Source organism: Natrix helvetica (genome assembly GCF_964273705.1).
Source record: "Natrix helvetica genome assembly, chromosome: 11".
Classification (NCBI taxonomy): domain Eukaryota; kingdom Metazoa; phylum Chordata; class Lepidosauria; order Squamata; family Natricidae; genus Natrix; species Natrix helvetica.
The window spans coordinates 11,402,084-11,423,000 of record NC_138562.1 but is presented as its reverse complement, the minus strand read 5'-3'; the positions used below and the strand labels follow the sequence as shown (position 1 = coordinate 11,423,000).

The 20,917-nt window shown below is 42.6% G+C and overlaps 1 protein-coding gene across 3 annotated transcripts in view; it reads right to left on the bottom strand.

Moving 5' to 3' along the window:
- Positions 1-20,917, bottom strand: part of DACH2 (dachshund family transcription factor 2) — a 269,698-nt gene that overhangs the window by 161,251 nt on the left and 87,530 nt on the right. The window contains exon 1 of one of the 3 annotated variants that reach the window (XM_081964107.1): positions 6,652-6,703. The exons of the other annotated variants lie outside the window; for them this stretch is intronic. Coding sequence (XP_081820233.1) covers positions 6,652-6,701 — 50 coding nt within the window. The 5' untranslated portion in view covers positions 6,702-6,703. Of the gene's footprint in view, positions 1-6,651; positions 6,704-20,917 lie in introns of those variants that run through there. 3 annotated transcript variants of the gene reach the window in all.

Sequence of the window (20,917 nt, the reverse complement as noted above, 5' to 3'; positions counted from 1 at the left end):
TATACAAAAGAATTGTAATAAAGGTTTTTCAAGAGATAGATATATCTATATATCTATATCCTATATCTATATCTATCTGTCCATCCATCTATATCTATAATCTATATCTATATCTGTCTATCCATTTATATCTATAGCTATCCATCTATCCATCTATATCTATATCTATATCTACTGTATATCTATCTATCTGTCTATCTATCCATCTATATCTATATCCATCTATCCATCTATATCTATATCCATCTATATCTATATCTATATCTGTCTGTCTGTCTGTCTGCCTATCATCCATCCATCCATCCATCTATTTATCTATCTCTTGAAAAACCTTTATTACAATTCTTTTGTAAATCACTTGAGGAAGGGGGGGGGGGGAGAGAGACAGACAGACTCTATCTCCAGCTAAGCACAGCTGCTATTTTCCAATTAAAATATCACAAGACCAAAATATTAATTTACTCAACAATGTTTGGTTCGAGTATTTCCAACTACGTTCTAAACAAAGCGTTCATGCATTTTGTATGGCTTTTATAAATATATATAACAGAAGCTGTCACAATTTCTTTGGCCTCGGTAATTGAATGTGACAAAACAGCTCATTGTCTGCTTTTGATATACAAACAACTCTGTTCCATATTCAGAACTCAGCTGAAGAGATGCAACCGTCCCTTGTTTTTAAAGGCAGAAACAAATCCCAAGATCTGTCGACGTTTCTCCAGAACTTTCATCAGCTCAAGCTCTAGACAATGGATAAGATTATCGTTGGATATCAAAAGAGGCCATTTAAAAATATATAGCAAAAACAAGCTGACGTATCTGTCTATGCTTACAGATAAGGATGTCAAAACAGGCTAACCAACTACGGGGCCCAAGTGTTGATATATCATAGCCCCTTCTTGCTACCAATCATGCACTGCCTGTCAACGTTGTTTATTTTCAGCCAGGGGTTAAATCATGGCCATGCTTTAGGGAGGTTGCTGTGTCTTAAGTGTTACCTCTTCACTCCAGAGCAGGGGTGTCAAACTCGATTTCTCTGAAGGCTGCATCAGGGTTGTGTTTGATCTCGGGTAGCCAGAGGGGACCTGGTCAGGGTGGGTGTGGTCACCTTGATGTCACTTGTGTCGGGGGCACCTGTAGTGGCCTGAGCACTCTACCAGCAAAAATGAGCTCCGAAGCTCCGTTTTCAGCTGCAACAGCCTCCTGCAGCCCTCTGCCAGCGACAACGGAGCTCGCGTGGGGGGAGGCTGTGTGCGGCCCTTCTGAGCTCCATTTTCAGCCATGATGGCCTCTTGCAGCCCTCTGTCAGTGAAAACAAAGCTTGGGGGGGGTGCTGTGTGCGGCCCTTCCGAGCTCCATTTTCAGCCATGATGGCCTCTTGCAGCCCTCTGTCAGTGAAAACAAAGCTTGGGGGGGGTGCTGTGTGTGGCCCTTCCGAGCTCCATTTTCATCCACGATGGCCTCTTGCAGCCTTCTGTCAGTGAAAACAAAGCTTGGGGGGGGTGCTGTGTGCGGCCCTTCCGAGCTCCGTTTTCAGCCGCAACAGCCTCCTGCAGCCCTCTGCCAGCGAAAACGGAGCTCAGGGGTGGGGGGGAGGCTGTGTGCGGCCCTTCTGAGCTCCATTTTCAGTCACGATGGCCTCCTGCAGCCCTCTGTCAGTGAAAACAATGGTCGTAAGCATGGAAATGCTCATAAGTCACTTTTTTCAATACCATTGTAACTTTAAATGATCAACTAAATGAACTGTTGTGAGTTGTGGACTACTTAAACATGCAGAGATGGGGCCAGGTCTGTCAGACAGTTATCAGCTGCCTTCGGAGTCGGAGATCTTTGGGGCATAAGAACAGCTGGAGCCTGTTCCTGATGTGCGCATGCACGGAGCTGCCAGGAGAAGAGAACAGCTAAGGAACAAGGTCCCACTTGAAAGTAAAGGCACAGGTAGACAGTGAATGGCCCCTCCCATAGGGAATAAAGAGGAGGGAAAGGGGAGTGGAGTTTGCAGGAGACCATTAGTTCAATTCATTAGGTTGAAGATTCGTTCGTGACTCTCAGAGACTCCTTGCCAAGTATTTTCCTGTACAGAGATGCATTTGGAAGATATCAACCTGGCAGCTCTCCAAGCCTGATAAGGTCTGTGGCTGTAAATTCACCCTTGAAAGGCTGTTTGCCGGGACTTTGCTGGATGTGAACGAGAGGAATTCACATGAGCTTAATCAAAAGGGGTTTTGTCGGGACAAAGAGTCTGCTTCGTGATTTGGTGAAGCCTAGGTCAGAATACTAGCGAAGTAAAATCCGCAGGGACTCCTTTACCGGTTTTTTTTAGCCTTATTTCCGATACCTTATTACCTTATTTCCAGTAAGTCCAGCTAAACCTCAACGGAACCTGCTCTCTTAACTAGAAATAGAGAACGTCTCAATGGTTTTCACCTTCTGGTTCCACTGAGCTTCATGCTCAATCCAAGAAGTGGGATCCATATGCTACGTAGGCTGTTTTTTATGACCCCCAGGGCAGCCCGGTTCAAATCCCCGCTCAACCATGAAGTCATCTAATTAGTTACTCAGATGAATTGCAGGTAGTTATCAAAGGGGACAAAGGAATACTTGTGTGTAATTGGCGTCTCCGTAGCTCTGCAACTCTTCTTTCAAAAAACATGGGAAAGAATTTTATTTTATTTCATTTTTTTTATTTTTTGCCCCCTGAATGGATGGATGGATTCTTCAAGGCAGGTTCATCTTGTGCCCGCCAGTTCACTTCATTCCTATTAATTTATGAGGTTTGACATGGACGTATAGCTATTGTGTCAATTAGTTCGGAATCTATTTGAAGGAAGAGTCCGCTCTTTTATACACCAAAGACTGTCCTTGTAGACGGGTCATCCTTGCAAAACCTGCCCTCCTTTTGTACTGGGGAGGAGCTGAAAAACTTCTCAAAAGTTCCGGTATTCCATCTTCTCTTAGACTACCGATCGCGTGAATCAGAAGAACTGGAATTTGAAACCTCCCGAAGGCTGAAGATATTGACCTCCTCCCTGATTCAATTTTATGCATCCTTGAAATGGGACAACTCATTGTGGCCAACTGGCTATGGCCAACTCTGCACAGGTCAACTCAATGCAAGTTAATTGTATTCTATATCCCCGTGGTGGCGAACCTAGGGCATGCATGCCAGAGGTGGAGCGCAGAGCCCTCTCTGCTGGCACGCGTCCTGTTGCCCCCGGTCAGATCTCCGCGGCGTTTCTTTCGTGCGCTTCTGTTTCCCTGCAAACGACGAAACAGAAGTGCATGAAAGAAAAAGATCTTCTCTCTTGCCACACTGCCAGCGTTGGGATGCCCTGCTTCCTTGGGCCAGCTGGTCTTCGGATCTCTGCTCTGAATACGCACATTCCTTGCATATGCGCACACCCCTCAGTTTGGGCATGCGCACCCACAGTTTGGGCGCTGTGTCTATAAAAGGTTCGCCATCACTACTATACCGGTGGTGAAATTAAAAAAAAAAAAATCTATTGGTTCTGTGGCCCTGGCTTGGTCCTGGTGTGGCAGGGGAAGGATTCTGCAAAAATGTCAATTCCCTCCCCACTCCTGGGGGAAGGATATTGCAAAATCTCCATTCCCGCACTACTCTGGGGCCAGCCAGAGGTGGTATTTGCTGGTTCTCCAAACTACTCAAAATTTCCACTACCAGTTCTCCAGCACCTGGCAGAACCTGCTGGATTTCACCCCTGTGCTACACCCCTTCCCCTCTTAATATTATTAGTGCGGCTGTCTGCTTCTTCCTGCCTTCTTAGTTTTATTAAAATCACTGGGATTTTATTTGTAACAATATGAATAATAATATGAATACTACTACTACTACTAATATTAAGAGAGGAACGGTTCTAGTGTGCAGTTCTCTCATGTTAAGTTGTCCCGTGGCAAGTTAAGCCATGGCGAGTTGGCCAACATGAGTTGGCCCATTCCAGTTCCAAGGATGCAGAAAACTGAATTAGGAAGTCAGTATTATCTTCAGCCTTCAAGAGGCTTTAAATTCCAGTTACTCTGATTCCCATGTTTGCCCCACAGCGAGTTTTGGTGGAGGCAAGATGCCCTGGATCCTTTGGAACAGACTATGAAAAGAAGATTTCAGAAAAGTAGGAATTCAAAATTCTCTTTTTCCCCCTGTACTTGCCCTTTTTGTATCTTAAAATTTCCATAAAAGAAATTATTTCTGATTTAGCAACTGATAGTTGAGGGTCTACTTGTGGTTGATGAAATACCACAGGCAGTCCCTGGTAGAGATGTGCTAAAATGGCATTAAAAAGGCATTAAGTGTTGTTAACCTAATTTTGTGAAGCTTCTTCTCCTGTAACATTGTATTGTTAACTAGAGCACAAAAAAACTTTGCCAGACCAATCCTCGAATACAGCTCGTCTGCCTGGAATCCACACTGTATATTGGATATTAATACAATTGAGCGGGTCCAGAGGTATTTCACGAGAAGAGTCCTCCAGTCTTCTACTCACAATAGAATCCCTTACGCCACCAGGCTTGAAATTTTGGTCTTGGACAATCTGGAACTGCACCGCCTGCGGTATGATCTAAGCACAGTACACAAAATTGTCTGTTACAATGTCTTACTTGTCAACGGCTTCTTCAGTTTCAACCTCAATAATACACGAGCAAACAATCGCTACAAACTCAAGATAAACCATCCCAAACTTGATTGCAGAAAGTGCGACTTCAGCAACAGAGGGGTCAACGCCTGGAATGCTCTACCTGACTCCGTTGTTACATCCTCAAACCCACACAGCTTCAACCTTAAACTGTCTACCGTTGACCTTACCCCATTCCTAAGAGGTCTGTAAAGCGAGCGTCCATAAGCGCACCAGTATGCCTTCCGTCTCTGTCCTACTGTCCCCATTTATTTGTATTCATTTCTTTCGTTCATGTCCATGTTTATAACTGCTATCTTGTTCACGTTTGACAAACTAATAAATGCAAATACAAATATAAAATAAACATATCTTTTCAAAGGCCAAATCACCAAGCTTTACAAAGTGTTGTCACTATCATTCTGAAATCTCCTTAGATGTTAACATTCTCACCCCAAACCTCACAAGAATTCAAAATTTCACCCAGAAATCTCAGGAAATTTCTCACTGGCCACCACACACTATGAGAAAATTAAGACATTACGAGAAAATTCAGTGGATGCATACTGCAGGAGAGACCAGCGAAAATCATAGGCATTTCTACCAAAGCTATTATTTTAATAACACTACTAGGGGTAACCCATCTAAGTTTTAATAATGGTAGATTGTAATTCTAAAAACATAGAAAAACATCTTCTATCCAATAGCATACCAATACAGCCAGAAATGTTCAAGATTCCTTATTTTAAAATCCCACCTAAGCAGATTTTGTAAGTTTCGCTTTTCTTTTTTTAACTCTACCAACCAGGTTTTGTTACTTAAAAATTCCATTTTAACATGGAAAACACAAGCGTAAGAATCCTGTCTTGTTTTCAAAGCCACCCTGTGAGAACTTTTTTGGACACCGCAGCCATTAATAATAATAATAATAAATCCAATTAATAATGGAAGAACGGCTGTTAATCCAAGTAAATGTTTATGTTAATAATGATATTAAAGGACTAGCTTTTGCTGACCAGAAAGGATTAGCCTGGGCAATTAATTTTTAAAGGCTTATTCTTGAAACAGAAACATTCTGTGAAACGCAATTATATATATATATATATTTAAAGAGAAGCAGGAAAGTTGCTTTCAAGTCCCGGATCTTTTGGGGAGCTTTCATGTTATTTTTCCTGCCTTCCCTTCTTCACAAGGGAACCATTACAAACCAAATGCAAAAAAAAAAACTAAAACCCAAAAACCTTCTAAAACCGTTCGTTGACTTGACCAGAAAATTCTGAATGTTCGTCTATTTCGCATCTTATTCTTTGTTTGTTTGTTTTAAGCGCCGTGCCATGGACAGAAAACCACCTTTGGCTTTGTTGCTGGATCTCAAAAACTTTTTCGCCGTGTTTTGTGTTTATCCTCCTCTCCTTCCCCCCCCCCCCCCGTCCTCTTGAATGTTGTGGCAAACTTCCATTGTGTAGCATCAAAACAGGCGAGGGGGCCAAGAGGCCCGGTTGCTATGGTGGCAACTCATAAATCATCAATTATTGTCTGTTATTATGGTGGAGACAGTCTCATAAAGAGATTTGCATTTTCGGCTAATTTTGAGGAGGGATTTCCACCACCACCTTCTTCTTCCCCTCCTTCTCCTTCTTTCCCCGGCCTGCCTCTCTCAGACATCATTTGCTTTGTAAAAGTAACGTCATGACAACCGTAGGACACTTAAGCTTGTTATCGGGGCGTTCAGACATTCACCAGCACCTTGTCAGTATGGCATTTTACCATTTGGGGCCACTTTGCTGTATTGAGTAGATTATCTTTAGAGTTCATAAATATATTTTGAAAACAGAGCAAGCTCGCCGCGGACAAAAGGCAGCCAAAGAAATGGAGGGCCCTTTCGAGTTGCTATGACAACCTAAACTGATCAATTTCCTGTCACTGTTCTCAAAGACACCGCCCCCCCCCTCACTTCTACCCTCTCCCGTGGCCGTAAACACTAATTACCAATGCAGTCCATTTTCTCACATGTTCAACTCACAGATTAAAGCAGTCCATGCCTAATTTATCATTTAACATGTCCTCCCACATTTGTAGCCGTGGAGCAGAATGAATAATAACTTCGCTTGTTTACAGCGTTTTCAACTTAATTTCACTAATTAGGTTTGGAGTCGCAGGAATTTCAGATGAAACCGGGTTCCATCCATGGGGGCTGGAAAGAGAGAAAGAGTTTTTGATGCAAGCTTCTAGGCGAAGACGGTCAACTCAACCCACGCTTTAAATCTTGGGAACCAAAACTCCTAGACTTTTCCCCCCCTATCTACCCCCCCACAACCCCAAAACAGGTCTTATGAAGTCCTGAAGCTTCTTTTCCAAAGGCAACTAGACTATCTTCCATTGTTGCTGTTTTCCTTAAAGATGTTTAGCTTCTCATCCAAGAAGCTTCTTTAAGTTCAGAGCGGAAGAAGTTTCTTGGATGAGAAACGAAACATCTTCGGGAGGGGGGGACGCCGGAGAAAGTCCAGTTGCCTTTGGGACAACCGTGACCTGGATGATCGATAATCTTCACAGACATGTAGGTGTCCGGAAGCTATCTCCCCATAAACTCAGGATTATTTTATTTTTAAGTTCACGAGTTTTGCAAACGCGCAAAAGCTTATGCCATACTTTACTTTTAAAATAGCCTTCCCCCCCCCCACAAAAAAACCTGAGGAGTTGAAATTACTGTATAGAAGTTGAACCTTTCAAAGGATTCATAGCCTTACAAGCGAAAACCATTCTAACATGGATGTTGTGGGTGCGCGCACAAACTCCTACGGAAGCAACCCAAAAGCAATTTTAATGCTCTGGATTTCTTGCTGGGTTGTTTTAAAAGATGCTGACATTGGAAAGGTTCATCATATTTTAGAGCGGTGAATGGTTTTCACCTGTGATTACTGCATAACTTTCTTGTTTGCCTGTACGGACTGACATTTTTAGATAAACCACTGAAGAGCATATAATTGGATTATGCTCTTTCCTGTCTTTGAAAGAGAAAAAAAACATTGCAATGAGTTCAAAAGACCTAAATAAATGACAACGATATGGGCAGATGGATGGAAAGGGAGAGACAGAGAAACGAGATAAAAAGGGACAACTGGATGGGAATAGAAGGTTAAATACCCTATTGAGCAACTTTAAAGCAGCCAATTCTTATATATATATATATATTTTAAAATTGTACCATTTTATATATATATATATATATATATATGTATGTATGTATGTATGTATGTATGTATGTATGTATGTATGTATGTGTGTTACAACCCCTGGTATGCCTAAATATGGGAGGAAGGTCACTACTCCCTCTTTCTGTATCCCAGTAAGGGTATGGCTAGCTGATGAGAGCTAATTAGCTCGAAATACATCTATACTAGTCTCCCTTTATTTATTTATCAGTACAAATACAACACACACACACACAAACATATACATACATACATACATACATACATACATATATGTGTGTGTGTGTGTGTGTTTGTGTATATATGTTTTCGTAGATTTTCACGGGTGTAGGTATGCTGGTTTTGTTGTATATATATATATACAAGGAAAAAGGAAACTGGACCATAGAGTTGGCTTGAATTGTACCAGCATATATATATTTAAAAATACATATATGTATGTGTGTGTGTGTGAAGGCGAGGGCTTGAAAGAGGAGAAAGGAAATTCAGTAGCTACCCTGCTGTAATGCGATGATGCTGTGATTGCATTCGAACATAATTAGAAAAAGCCAAATATTAAAACAGAACTTGAGTTTCCTTCCTTGGGGGATATCAGCTGTTCTGCCTTTCTTTCTGAAGGCCACAGCCGCCAGGCATTGTGGGAAGGAAGAGGGGGGGGGGAAACCCCACGATGCTCGGGGAGGCAAGTATAGCATTAGCGCCCCGCATCGCATCTCCACAAAAGGCGGCAGGGATCATCTCGACAGCTTCTGCCCTAGGCAGCGCCTCCCTGCCATCGGTTTTACAAAAGGCCTGCCTTCCCCGGACGCCAGTTAATCAACAAAAATTATACATCCAAAGAAAGTTAAAAACCCCTTTAGTGGATCTCAGGGGAGCCGAGCAGAGGGAGGGTGAAGCCTTCTCCAACTGCTAGGCGGCCCAGCAGCTGCAGCCTCAACACTCCAGGGGCTAGGAATCCAGTCCAACAGCCTGTGCGTGCAGGTGCTCCCTGCTTTTTTTCCGAGCACCAGCTCAGTGACTTTATGGCAAGGCTGCCGCTGCTTACCGCCGAGTCAAGGTTACAGCTCGGGCGCCCTTCCTTCAAAGGAAAATGTGGCCAGCGTGCAGCAATGAAAGCTAATCGGAGCACCACGAGCTGCCAGGGGGGGGGGGACACATCCCCGTGTGTATATGTGCATTCGTCGATAGCAGAAGATGCGGTGTTGATTTTGCTTTCTCCAAATGCTTTCTTTTTTTCTTTCTCTCTATTTCTTTCTTTCTCTCTCTCTCTTTTTTCTCTTCTCTTTCTTTTTCTTTCCTTTCTCTCCTCTTTCTTTCTTTTCCTTTCCTTTCTCTCTCTTCCTTTTTTTCTTTCTCCCCTATTTTTCTTTCTTTCCATTCTCTCTTTCCCTCTCTCTTTCTTTCTCTTTTTTCTTTTCCTCTTTCTTTCTCTCTTTTTCTTTCTGTCTCTCTTTCTTTCTTTCTGTCTTTCTTTCTCTCTTCCTTCCTTTCTTTCCAAATCTCTCCATTAACCAATATAATGTTAGTTTCCATTTCAATCATCATAATCTATATTTCTCTCTCTCTCTCTCTCTCTCTCTTTCCATTAACCAATATAATGTTGGTGATCAGTTCAATCATCACACTTTATTTCCCTCTCCCTCCTTCTCTCTCTCCCCCCACCTCTCTCCAAATGTCTCAATTAACCAATATTTTGTTGATTTGGAGTTCAATCATCATACTAAAACAACCTTGGAAATCACAATAAAAGATACATTTTTCACCGACCACCTATTTCTTAGTTTAGCTAAAAAGTGAAAAGAGAGGATGTTTAGGAAATAAATGAGCTCTTAATTTTCAACCTCACCAATTAGCTTGAGCCTTCTACAGCTATGCTTTTTTGTTTAGTTCTCACAATCAAAAGCGCACAAACACACTGGAGCTGATTGAAACGATGCTTCCAGTTGTAGTTTAGTACCTAGACAATTCCACGTTGAAATTCTGTCTGAAACTATTTTTGGGTGAAAAGTTATCAATAAACCAATGTAATTATGTTGTTTTAAGACTACATTCCACATGCTGTTTTGAAGTTTCTTGGGCCAATTAAACTAGACTCCCTACAAGAGGAATACACAATAAGCAACAAGCCAAGTCCACGGGGAAGCCAAACTCACTTAACAACCAATGTTACTAACTTAACAATGGCAGGGATTCACTTAACAACTGTGGCAGGAAAGATTGCAAAATGGGGCAAAACTCCCTTAACAACCATTGGCTTAGCCACAGAAATTTGGGAGTTCATTGTGTCGCAAGTTGAAAAAGAAAAACAAAAGAGAGACCAAAGCTACTATATGTCCTTTCCTCCGGTTAATAAACCCATACCTGGAGAACACGGCATTATTATGCTACACATGGCGAAGGAATTTTAGTATTCACAGGATTATGATAATTAAGCCTTCTTTCTCTTTGGGTGATGTGACACTTGCTTGACTATAATGTCACTCCACTTAAAGGCTGTGTAAACAACATTATCTTAGTCACTCTGCATTACGTCTCCAACTGTGACAAAATTACAAGGTCAGAGTGGACAAGAGTGGAGGTAATCCCAACAAAAACATCATGTAAATGACGAACTCCGAGGGTTCAAGCCGAGTTTCTAAGGAGGAGCAAAAATGGCTTAGGGGCAACAACAGGTTGTACCTTGGAAGGGATCAAAACTCCGCCATCAAATTAGTCTTAGAGACCAGAGAAGAACAAAGGAATCGGAGAAGATTCAGAGTCAAGACACACAAAATCTTTCAAGAAAATAAGACTCACCTGTCAAAACATTCACATCCATGAGAGTGACTCACTGGAGGAAGTCCTGGACTTACGACCGCAACGGAGCCCAGCTAACTGAGACATTTGTTGAGTGAGTTTGGCCCCATGGTATGACTTTTATTGCCACCGTTGTTAAGTGAATCACTGCAGTTGTTAAGTGAATAGAACAGAATAGAATAAGGAATAGAAAAGGATAGAATTAGGATAGGATAGGATAGAATAGAATAAGGATAGGATAGGATAAGGATAGAGTAAGATAGCATAGAATAACAGAGTCGGAAGGGACCTTGGAGATCTTCTAGTCCAACCCCCTGCTTAGGCAGGAAACCCTATATCATTTCAGACAAATAGTTGTCCAATCTCTTCTTAAAGACTTCCAGTGTTGGAGCATTCACAACTTCTGGAGGCAAACACTTCCACTGCTTAATTGTTCTGTCAGGAAATTTCTCCTTAGTTCTAAGTTGTGTCTCTCCTTGATTAGTTTCCACCCGTTGCTTCATGTCCTGCCCTCAGGGGCTTTGGAGAACAACTTGGCCAGTAACACGGTTGTTAAGTGAATCTGGCTTGACTTTGCTTGCCAGAAGGTTGCAAAAGGGGATCACGTGATCCAGGCAATCTGCAATCGTCACCCCTATGAGTCAGTAGCCAACCATCTGAATTTGGATCATGTGACTATGGGGACGTCGCAGTAGCTGTAAGCAGTGGTGGTTGTACCGATGCCTGCTGGGAGCACCAGGTACTATTTCGGTATGGTGCTCCAGAGGGCTCATCCGCCTGCTCGCCATCCTTACCTGATTTGACCCAACCGGGCCATTTGCGCAAGCGCACACAGCGCAACGCTCCGCTGAGCAGCTGGAGTGTCACAAGCGGTGGGTGCGCATGAGGAGTACCGGTTGCGACGGGATCTGGAACCCATCATTGGCTATAAGCGTGAAATATGATTGTAACTCACTTTTTTCAGTGCCGTCGTAACAACGGTCGCTAAACAAACTGTTATAGATCGAGGACTATTTGCAAGTTCTGCGCCAATAACCCTAAAGATGCCCAGTAACGTTCATATTATGAAAAGAGGGCTTTGCTAAATAGCTTCGCCCAGAGTTGGTACATTCCAACGCCTCTCGGACTCGGCCCAACTAATTTTGCTCTGAACTGATGAGGTTGCTTGGATGAGCAAAACGAAACATCTCAGATAAAACAAGTTGGGTCCAGTTGCCGTAATTCAACTTCTAGAGCCTTTCAGCCTGGATGATTGGAGTCTTCATTGATCCATTCTGGTAAATAATCCATTCTTCCCTGGCTCTCGCAGGGCTCCCAAAAATATCAGAGAGAAAGTATATTATAAGCTGTGGTGGTGCAGTGGTTAGAAGGCAGTATTGCAGACAAATTCTGCCCACTGCCAGCAGTTCGATCCTGACTGGTTCAAGGTTGTTTCAGCCTTCCATCCTTCCAAGGTCGGTAAAATGAGGAGCCAGATTGTTGGGATGGTATGAAGGCTCTGTACACCGCTTAGAGGTGGCTGTAAAGCACTGTGAAGCAGTTTATAAGTCTAAGGGCTATTGCTATTACCCTTCCTTCCTTCCTTCCTTCCTTCCTTCCTTCCTTCCTTCCTTCTTCCTTCCCTCCCTCCCTCCCTCCCTTCCTTCCCAGTGATTAGAATGCAGTATTGCAGGCTAATTCTGCCTATTGCAAGCAGTTTGATCCTGACTGGCTCAAGGTTGACTCAGTCTTCCATCCTCCTGAAGTCGGTAAAATGAGGACCCAGATTGTTTGAAGGCAATACGCTGACTCTGTAAACTGCTTAGAGAGGGCTGTAAAGCACTGTGAAGTGGTATATAAGTCTAAGTGCTATTGTCCGTCCTTCCTTCCTTCCTTCCTTCCTTCCTTCTTCCCTCCCTCCCTCCCTTTCTTCCTTCCTTCTTCCCTCCCTCCCTTCCTTCTTTCCTTCCTTTCCAGTAGTTAGAATGCAGTGTTGCAGGTTAATTCTGCCTATTGCCAGCAGTTCGATCCTGACTGGCTCAAGGTTGACTCAGCCTTCCATCCTCCCGAGGTGGGTAAAATGAGGACCCAGATTGTTTGAAGGCAATACGCTGACTCTGTAAACTGCTTAGAGAGGGCTGCAAAGCACCGTGAAGCATTGTATAACTCTCAGTGCCATTGCTATTACAGTGCCACCAGCGGTAAAGCTCAGGGTGGCAAAAGGCACAGAAGACAAGCAAGGGCATTGAAGAGAGGATGACAGCCAGGAACCTGGAGCAGGAAAGCAGATATATCATGGTTAATGATGCTGGGCAAAGACCAGTGACTGCACTGAACAAGGCTGGGAAGTCTATCCAAAAATGAAGAATACGGAAGTCACCTGAGCCGGCAACCGTGCGTGGAAATGTGTGCGTTTAATTACTGCACAACACGGACACAGTACAGCTCTGGTTTCCCCCAGGTCATCTATAACCGTCTTATTTGCAATTCCGGTGTCCCTCAACAATACATCACGGAAATTTAGCAGCAATGCCCTGAATTGCCAGAAGATGAGCTTCAATTATTTTATTTTAAATTGGAAAGGACTGAAGGTTTCGCCCTGCTCGGCCACATCTTCAACCTTTCAAGGTTTCTGAATCATGGTGGATGAAAACCGATGATTTTTTTTTAAATGTTTTTTTAAAAATGGGATTTTTAAAAAAAACAGTATTTTTTTAAAAAAGTTTTTTAAAAGCGGAATTTTTTTGTTTGAATCTGGTTTTCTTAAAAAAATTTTATCAAATTGATTTTAATAAAATGCTTTTGGAGTAAAATGTGTGTGTGTGTTGTATTTGTGCTGATAAATAAATAAAGGGAGACTAGTATAGATCTATTTCAAGCTATTTAGCTCTCATCAGCTAGCCATACCCTTACTGGGATTTGAACCTGGCTAGCTGATGAGAGCTAAATAGCTTGAAATAGATCCATACTAGTCTCCCTTTATTTATTTATCAGCACAAATACAACACAAATATAAAAAGGCAACATTAAAAATATGGTTTTCTGCCTGGATGGTCTCCTGTAGTGAGCCGATAGACAGAAAGGGGGAGTAGTGAGTTCCCTCCGATAGTTGGGCATACCAGGGGTTGTAACACAAATAGATAGATAGATGATAGATAGATAGATAGATAGATAGATAGATAGATAGATATAGATATAGATATATGATTGATAGATAGATAGATAGATATAGATATAGATATAGATATATGATTGATAGATAGATAGATAGATAGATAGATAGATAGATAGATAGATAGATAGATATAGATAGATGATTGATAGATAGATAGATAGATAGATAGATAGATAGATAGATATAGATATAGATATATGATTGATAGATAGATAGATAGATAGATAGATATAGATATAGATATAGATATAGATATATGATTGATAGATAGATAGATAGATAGATAGATAGATAGATATAGATATAGATATAGATATATGATTGATAGATAGATAGATAGATAGATAGATAGATAGATAGATAGATAGATAGATATAGATATAGATATATGATTGATAGATAGATAGATAGATAGATATAGATATATGATTGATAGATAGATAGATAGATAGATGATAGATAGATAGATAGATAGATAGATAGATAGATAGATAGATATAGATATAGATATATGATAGATAGATAGATAGATAGATAGATAGATAGATAGATAGATAGATAGATAGATATAGATATATGATAGATAGATAGATAGATAGATAGATAGATAGATAGATAGATAGATAGATAGATAGATAGATATAGATATATGATTGATAGATAGATAGATAGATAGATAGATAGATAGATAGATAGATATAGATATAGATATAGATAGATGATAGATAGATAGATAGATAGATAGATAGATAGATAGATAGATAGATAGATAGATAGATATGATTTTCTATTTAGCATATGTTAACATAGGGTACGTGTCTGTCCGTGAGTCAACAGCGGGTCAGAGGAGTTGCTGAAAGGACAGAGATGAACAGTGGCTCTTCCAAAATGATGATTTAAACCAAGTGGATTTCAATCAAACCTTTGTACTCGTGATTTAAATCGTGATTTGAATCGACTTGATTTAAATCAAATCCAACTGGTTCTGAAGTGAGGGTTTGCACACAAAGAATCTCAGAATCTCAGAAGTCCGATGCTGTCCATCCTCAAGCCATTCGGGTCCTACTTGGAATGCTAAAAATTCAAGGCTTCATTGGAGAGGAGTGGGAAATATACTGCACATACCTGGATGTATTTATTGAACAATTGTAATTCAGGAAGTGGCTGAGCCATTCTTTCCATCCGTTAGACAAGGTAAAGTTCTTTGCGCATGTGCCAGATCCGATGCTTACAATGGACTATGTTAACCACAATACTTAGGCAATATAGTCTTCTAAATCTTCTATATATACAAAAATGGCTGTGTGTGTGTTTGTTTGTGTGTGTGTGTGTGTGTTGTTGGGTTGTTGTTTTTTTGTCTGTGTGTGTCTGTGTAAGTCTGCGTGTTCCAGCATAACTCTGGAATGCCTGGGCTGCTGAAAAATTTCAACCAAACTTGGTACACAGATGACTTACTCTCTGGAGAAAAATACTGTGGGGGGTAAGACACCCTTAACACGCCTTGGTGTGGGTGTGTCCTGGCATGCAAGTGGCCCGCAGAGCCCAGCTCAGCTCCACTGGGCATGCATGTGCACCTTCCGCCAGCCAGCTGATTTTCAGGACTTTGCCGCATATGTGGGGGGGGGGGAGCGCAGGGGTGATGGTGTGATCTCCCCACCCCCAGCAGCCCATTTTTGCTCCCAGGTGGCTGCAGGGAGGCCTACTATGGGTTGGGGGAAGGTTGTGTGTGCATGAGGGGGGAGGGGAGGCGGGGGGGTCACGCAACACTAGATATGTGTTGATATCATAGATATCATTCATTCCTTTTCCTGTCTAATACAGGATTAGGAAAAATAAATACCTGGATTATCAGACAGTCGGGAATATAACACAAATCTCTTACAAATGACAGTTTGTAAACTCGCTTGCTGGTGGAGGAAGCAACAACCAGCTATCTCTGTTGGTTCCTGTTCCAATGGATGCAACGAACAAATCCAGGTGACTTGGACTGAAGTTTATGACATTGTACAGGAAGAATTCACGCCAGAATCAAAAGCCAAGCACTAACATCATTCACCGATGCCATAAATCAATCCATATAAGAGCTGCTAAAATCCGTTGGCTGGTCTACCTGCCAGGAGAGGACCAACAGGGAAGTTGACTAAGCTTTCTCAAACCAATCACAATTGAACTTTACTCTCCTGTATGAACACATAGGCAAGCTTGCCACAAAATCTAGAGCAGTGATTGCTAACCTTTACCCCCAAAATGCAATGCACGTAGCCCCCGTGCATGTGCCCCCCCATGCATGCACGCCGCCCTTCATGCATGCGCCCACCCACACACACAGCCCTCCCCCCACGCATACATAGCAGAGTCCCAAAGACCAATTGGCCGGCAGGAGGTGCGCGCGGATGCGTGGTGGAGCTGAATTGTAGCGATGACTCATGTGCCCACAGAGAGAGGGCGCTGCATACCACCTCTGGCACACATGCCATAGGTTCGCCATCACGGATCTAGAGGATGCTGTTCTTTCCTGTAGCTTTGGGAATCAAAAATGTGGACCAGTAGGAGGGGAAGGTGCTTAAGGGTTGTTTGCCAATCAACGGCACCTACCCACCTATTTTCCATTTGATATCACATGCTTACTTGCAACTTCTGAACAGTAAACAGCTTCTTGCTAAAAAGGTGTGTTTTATATGTGAACTTCACCTAAGTGTGGCTCCCTGGAGGAGAGGAGAGGAGAGGAGAGGAGAGGAGAGGAAAGAAGAGAAGAGAAGAGAAGAGAAGAGAAGAGAAGAGAAGAGAAGAGAAATCTAATCTAGTCATTTTTCAGACGCCAACAACCAGATCCACACATCAAGAATTCCATTAGCTACTTTATTTCTCCTGCCTATTTTACAAGAATCTTCCCAGACTGACATTTTGCACTCAGACTAGATAAGGTTCAACAGAATCCAAGGAGGATAGGATCTTGCCCCCTTGGGCCCACATAAGGATTCCAGACTAATTGCCCGCTTGACTCCTTCCCCAGGCATAGTCGGTCTCTCTCTAACACTTTTCGTGAAGAAAAAAAAACATTGGATAGCATCTCAGATAGGAATTCTAATAAGGCTATTTTATCTTCGGTGTATATCATTTCATCCCACGTAGACAAGGAGAAGAAATCTGATCTAAACACCTAGAGAAAATTCGCTAGCACACTGGCAAACATTTCCATCACTGCGTTAATCTCATATTCACTAGAGTTCAGCAAAAGGCAAAAGGTGGAGGGAGAAACAAATGAAAAGGAAGACAAAACAACTGGAGATGGGAAGGTGGGAGGAAGAATAAGGAGAAATATCACATTTTCGAAGGGGCTAAATTCTTCTCGTAAAAAGAGGAGGCAACGTAGCCGATCAGAAACATGATGTTCTAAGTCATTCCAGCAACAGCGATGAACCTGATCAATCCTGGTTTAAGTTAAGCCATAAGGACCTGGCAGATTTGTGAGACATGTCCTTCCCTTCTGACCAAGCCAAAGAACAATAGGGGTTGAGCAGGGGGTTAGACTAGAAGATCTCCAAGGTCCCTGGAAACTCTGTTATTCTGTTCTCGTTCTCTTCTCTTCCTCTTCCTCTTCTTCCTCCTCCTCTGCTCTGCACTACATTCCATTCTCCTCTCCTATTCTATTCTCATTCTCCTCTCCTATTCTCTTTCTCCTCTCCTATTCTTTTATATTCTTATTCTCCTCTCCTCTTCTATTCTATTCTCATTCTCCTCTCCTCCTATTCTATTCTATCCTCATTCTCCTCTCCTCTCCTATTCTATTCTATTCTCATTCTCCTCTCCTATTCTCATTCTCCTCTCCTATCCTCCTCTTCTATTCTATTCTTTCTCCTCTCCTATTCTATTCTCATTCTCCTCTCCTAATTTTCATTTTCCTCTCCTCTCCTATTCTATTCTTATTCTCCTCTCCTATCCTCATTCTCCTCTCCTCTCCTATTCTATTCTTATTCTCCTCTCCTCCTCTTCTATTCTATTCTCATTCTCCTCTCCTAATTTTCATTCTCCTCTTCTCTCCTCCTATTCTATTCTATTCTCATTCTCCTCTCCTATTCTATTCTAATTCTCCTCTCCTATTCTATTCTCATTCTCCTCTCCTAATTCCCATTCCCATTCTCCTCTCCTCTCCTATTCTATTCTATTCTCATTCTCCTCTCCTAATTCTCATTTTCCTCTCCTATTCTATTCTAATTCTCCTCTCCTAATTCTCATTCTCCTCTCCTATCCTCTCCTATCCTCATTCTCCTCTCCTCTCCTATTCTATTCTCATTCTCCTCTCCTAATTCCCATTCCCATTCTCCTCTCCTCTCCTCTCCTATTCTATTCTTCTATTCTATGGAAACTGTTCAACTCTTAAATAGTTTAACTGTTCAAGTCTTCTGTTTCTATTGGCATGGAGAAAATTACACAATCAGAATACGGGTAGTCCTCGATTTACAACAGTTCATTTAGTGACCATTTGAAGTTACAATAGCACTGAAACAAGCATCTTAGGGCCATTTTTCACACTTACGACCGTTACGGCCATCCCCACAGTCACGTGATCAACATTCCGACACTTTGGCAGCTGACTCATGTTTATGACGGTTGCAGGTCACGTGATCCCTTTTTGCAGCCTTCCAACGAGCAACGTCAATGGGGAAGCCGGATTCGCTGAACAACTGTATTATGAACAACGGCCATGATTCACTTAACAACGGTGGCAGGAAAAGTCGCAAAACGGAGCAAAACTCACTTCTTAACAAAAGTTCCCGCTTAGCAACAGAAATGTTGGGCTCAATTGTGGGCGTAAGCCGAGGACTACCTGTAGTAACATCAGAAGGGCCGCTGAAGAGCCCCTTCTCCAAAAGTGCTGCCCGTGTCCAAGATCAGCAGCAGAGGATTCAATTATGGCATCGCCTTTATTAATCTAGCACTGGGATGGCAAACCTATGGCAGACATGATAGAGGTGGCACCCCTGTGGGTACGGGCCCCTTCGCCAGCTGCTCTTCGGGTTTCAGCCTGAAAAACGGCCTGAAAACGACACCCCAAATGGCCAAAAAACAGGCATGTGTGTGCCAGCCAGCTGGTGTTCGAGTTTCTGGCTCCGGGACGTGTGAAGAACAGCTGGCAGGGGCGCATGCCGGAAACCCACAGACCAGCTGGCCGGGATGCGCGCATGCACCTATATTCTGGTTGGGGCACTCGGTGCCGAAAAGGTTCGCAATCCCTGATCTAGCATTTTGATTATATTTGTTAAATGTTTCAAAACCACCAAGCTTCCCTTTACATTTTTTTTTTCAGTATTTCTCTTTCCTTTCTAGCTTCTATTTTTTTTTTAATGATTTTTTTCATTTTCAAACATACAAAATACACACCCAAAAAAACTTAGGCATAAACCACATTGACACGACGCACTGGAACTTCATGTTCCTTCTCGTGGCAGTTTCAAATCGGTGCCATTCTCCTTGTGCTTGTTCCCCCTTCTAATATATTTCATTTCAATTTCATCCTTTCTAGCTTCTTACTTGTACAAACGATCCTTCGTCATAGAAAGGACAACAAACCCGCTTCCGTTGGATGGGAAAGAAATCCCAATTATTTAAAGTAAATTTGCCAGTTCAGAAAAAGGCCATAAACATTAGTGGAATTGCAGAAGTCCTGCCCCTTTTTAAGGCTATTAGACGGAGGGGTTGATTCTCGCTGCATTTCTTCTCGCCTAGGACCGCGGAAGTATGTTTTCTTTTGAGAAGCTGGGATTTTTCAAGAGATATTGGAATTTAATTGTTTCCTTTCTAGACAAACATGCTTTCGACGGAAAGGACAATTGGATGTCAGGAAGACAAGGGGACGGTGGATTATAGACCAAGCTCCAGGCCAAGATAGATAAACAAGTGGGCACCTCCAATTGCCAGGAGGGGGGAAAAATGTCCTTTTTAAAATACATCTCAGAAGACAAGTTTTTATTCTATCTGAACCGGGCTTCTAGCAAACACAAGTTCTGTTATTCCAGGGTCTGGGGTTATTTTCTTAATAAGGAGGGTTCCTGAGAAACGCTAGCAAGCTCTCGTCCGCACACATCTCCAACGCAACCCAAAAGGCACCATCCTTAAGAAGACAACGTTGCCGGCGTCATTCAAGGGTTTCGCGCCACAAAAGGGATTTGCAAAAAAAAAAAAAAAACAGCAATAGTAGCCCTCGGAACAGGGGCTCTCTGAGAGCAGCACCCCTGGGCAAAATTGTGGAGCTGAAGTTACTGCATGGCAAGGGGAAGAAAAGGAAAGAGGGGGGGGGGTAGGGGAGCAGAGAGGGAGGGAGGAAGGCAGGAAAGGAGGAAAGGAGGAAGAGAGGGAGGAAGGAAGTCAGAGAGAGAGGGGGGAGGGAGGAAGGAAGGAAGGAAGGAAGGAAGGAAGGAAGGAAGGAAGGAAGGAAGGAAGGAAGGAAATCAGAGAGAGATAGAAAGAAAGGATGGAGGGAGGGAGGGAATCAGAGAAAGGAAGGAAAGAAAGAAAGAAAGAGGAAGGAAGGAAGGAAGGAAAAGAGGGAGGGAGGGAGGAAAAAAGGGAGGGAGGGAGGAAAAAAGGGAGGGAGGGGGAAAATCAGAGACAGATAGGAAAAAGAAAGAAAGGAGGGAGAGAGGCAGACAGAAGATAAAAAGAAGAGAGAAGGAAGGAAGGAAAGAAGGAAGGAAAAGAGGGAAGGAGGGAGGAAAAAGGGAGGGAGGAAATAGAGATAGACAGAAGAAAGAAAGAAAGAAAGAAAGAAAGGAGGGAGGGAGGGAGGGAGAGAGGGAGGGAGAGGACTTCTTGATCCTGCTCTACCCATTATACCACAAGGGCACCCAACAAAGAGTTCAGTTGCAGCCACCCAGGCCCCCCAGGGCAGAGAAGGCATTCACCATTCCTCTAACAGCAGACTTTCCAGAGGGATAAGACACCTGGGAAAGTATTTCAAAATTCAAAACCTTCACAAAGTTGGTCTCCAAAGTGAAGAATTCCTTAGGAAAACCCCAAACCCGCCAGATTTTCATCAGCGAAGCTAGAAGAGAACTTTTGCAGAGACAACTCACTCAAAGGGCCATTTTGCTCCCTGCCATATTTCCAGTTCTAGGCACACATTGTTT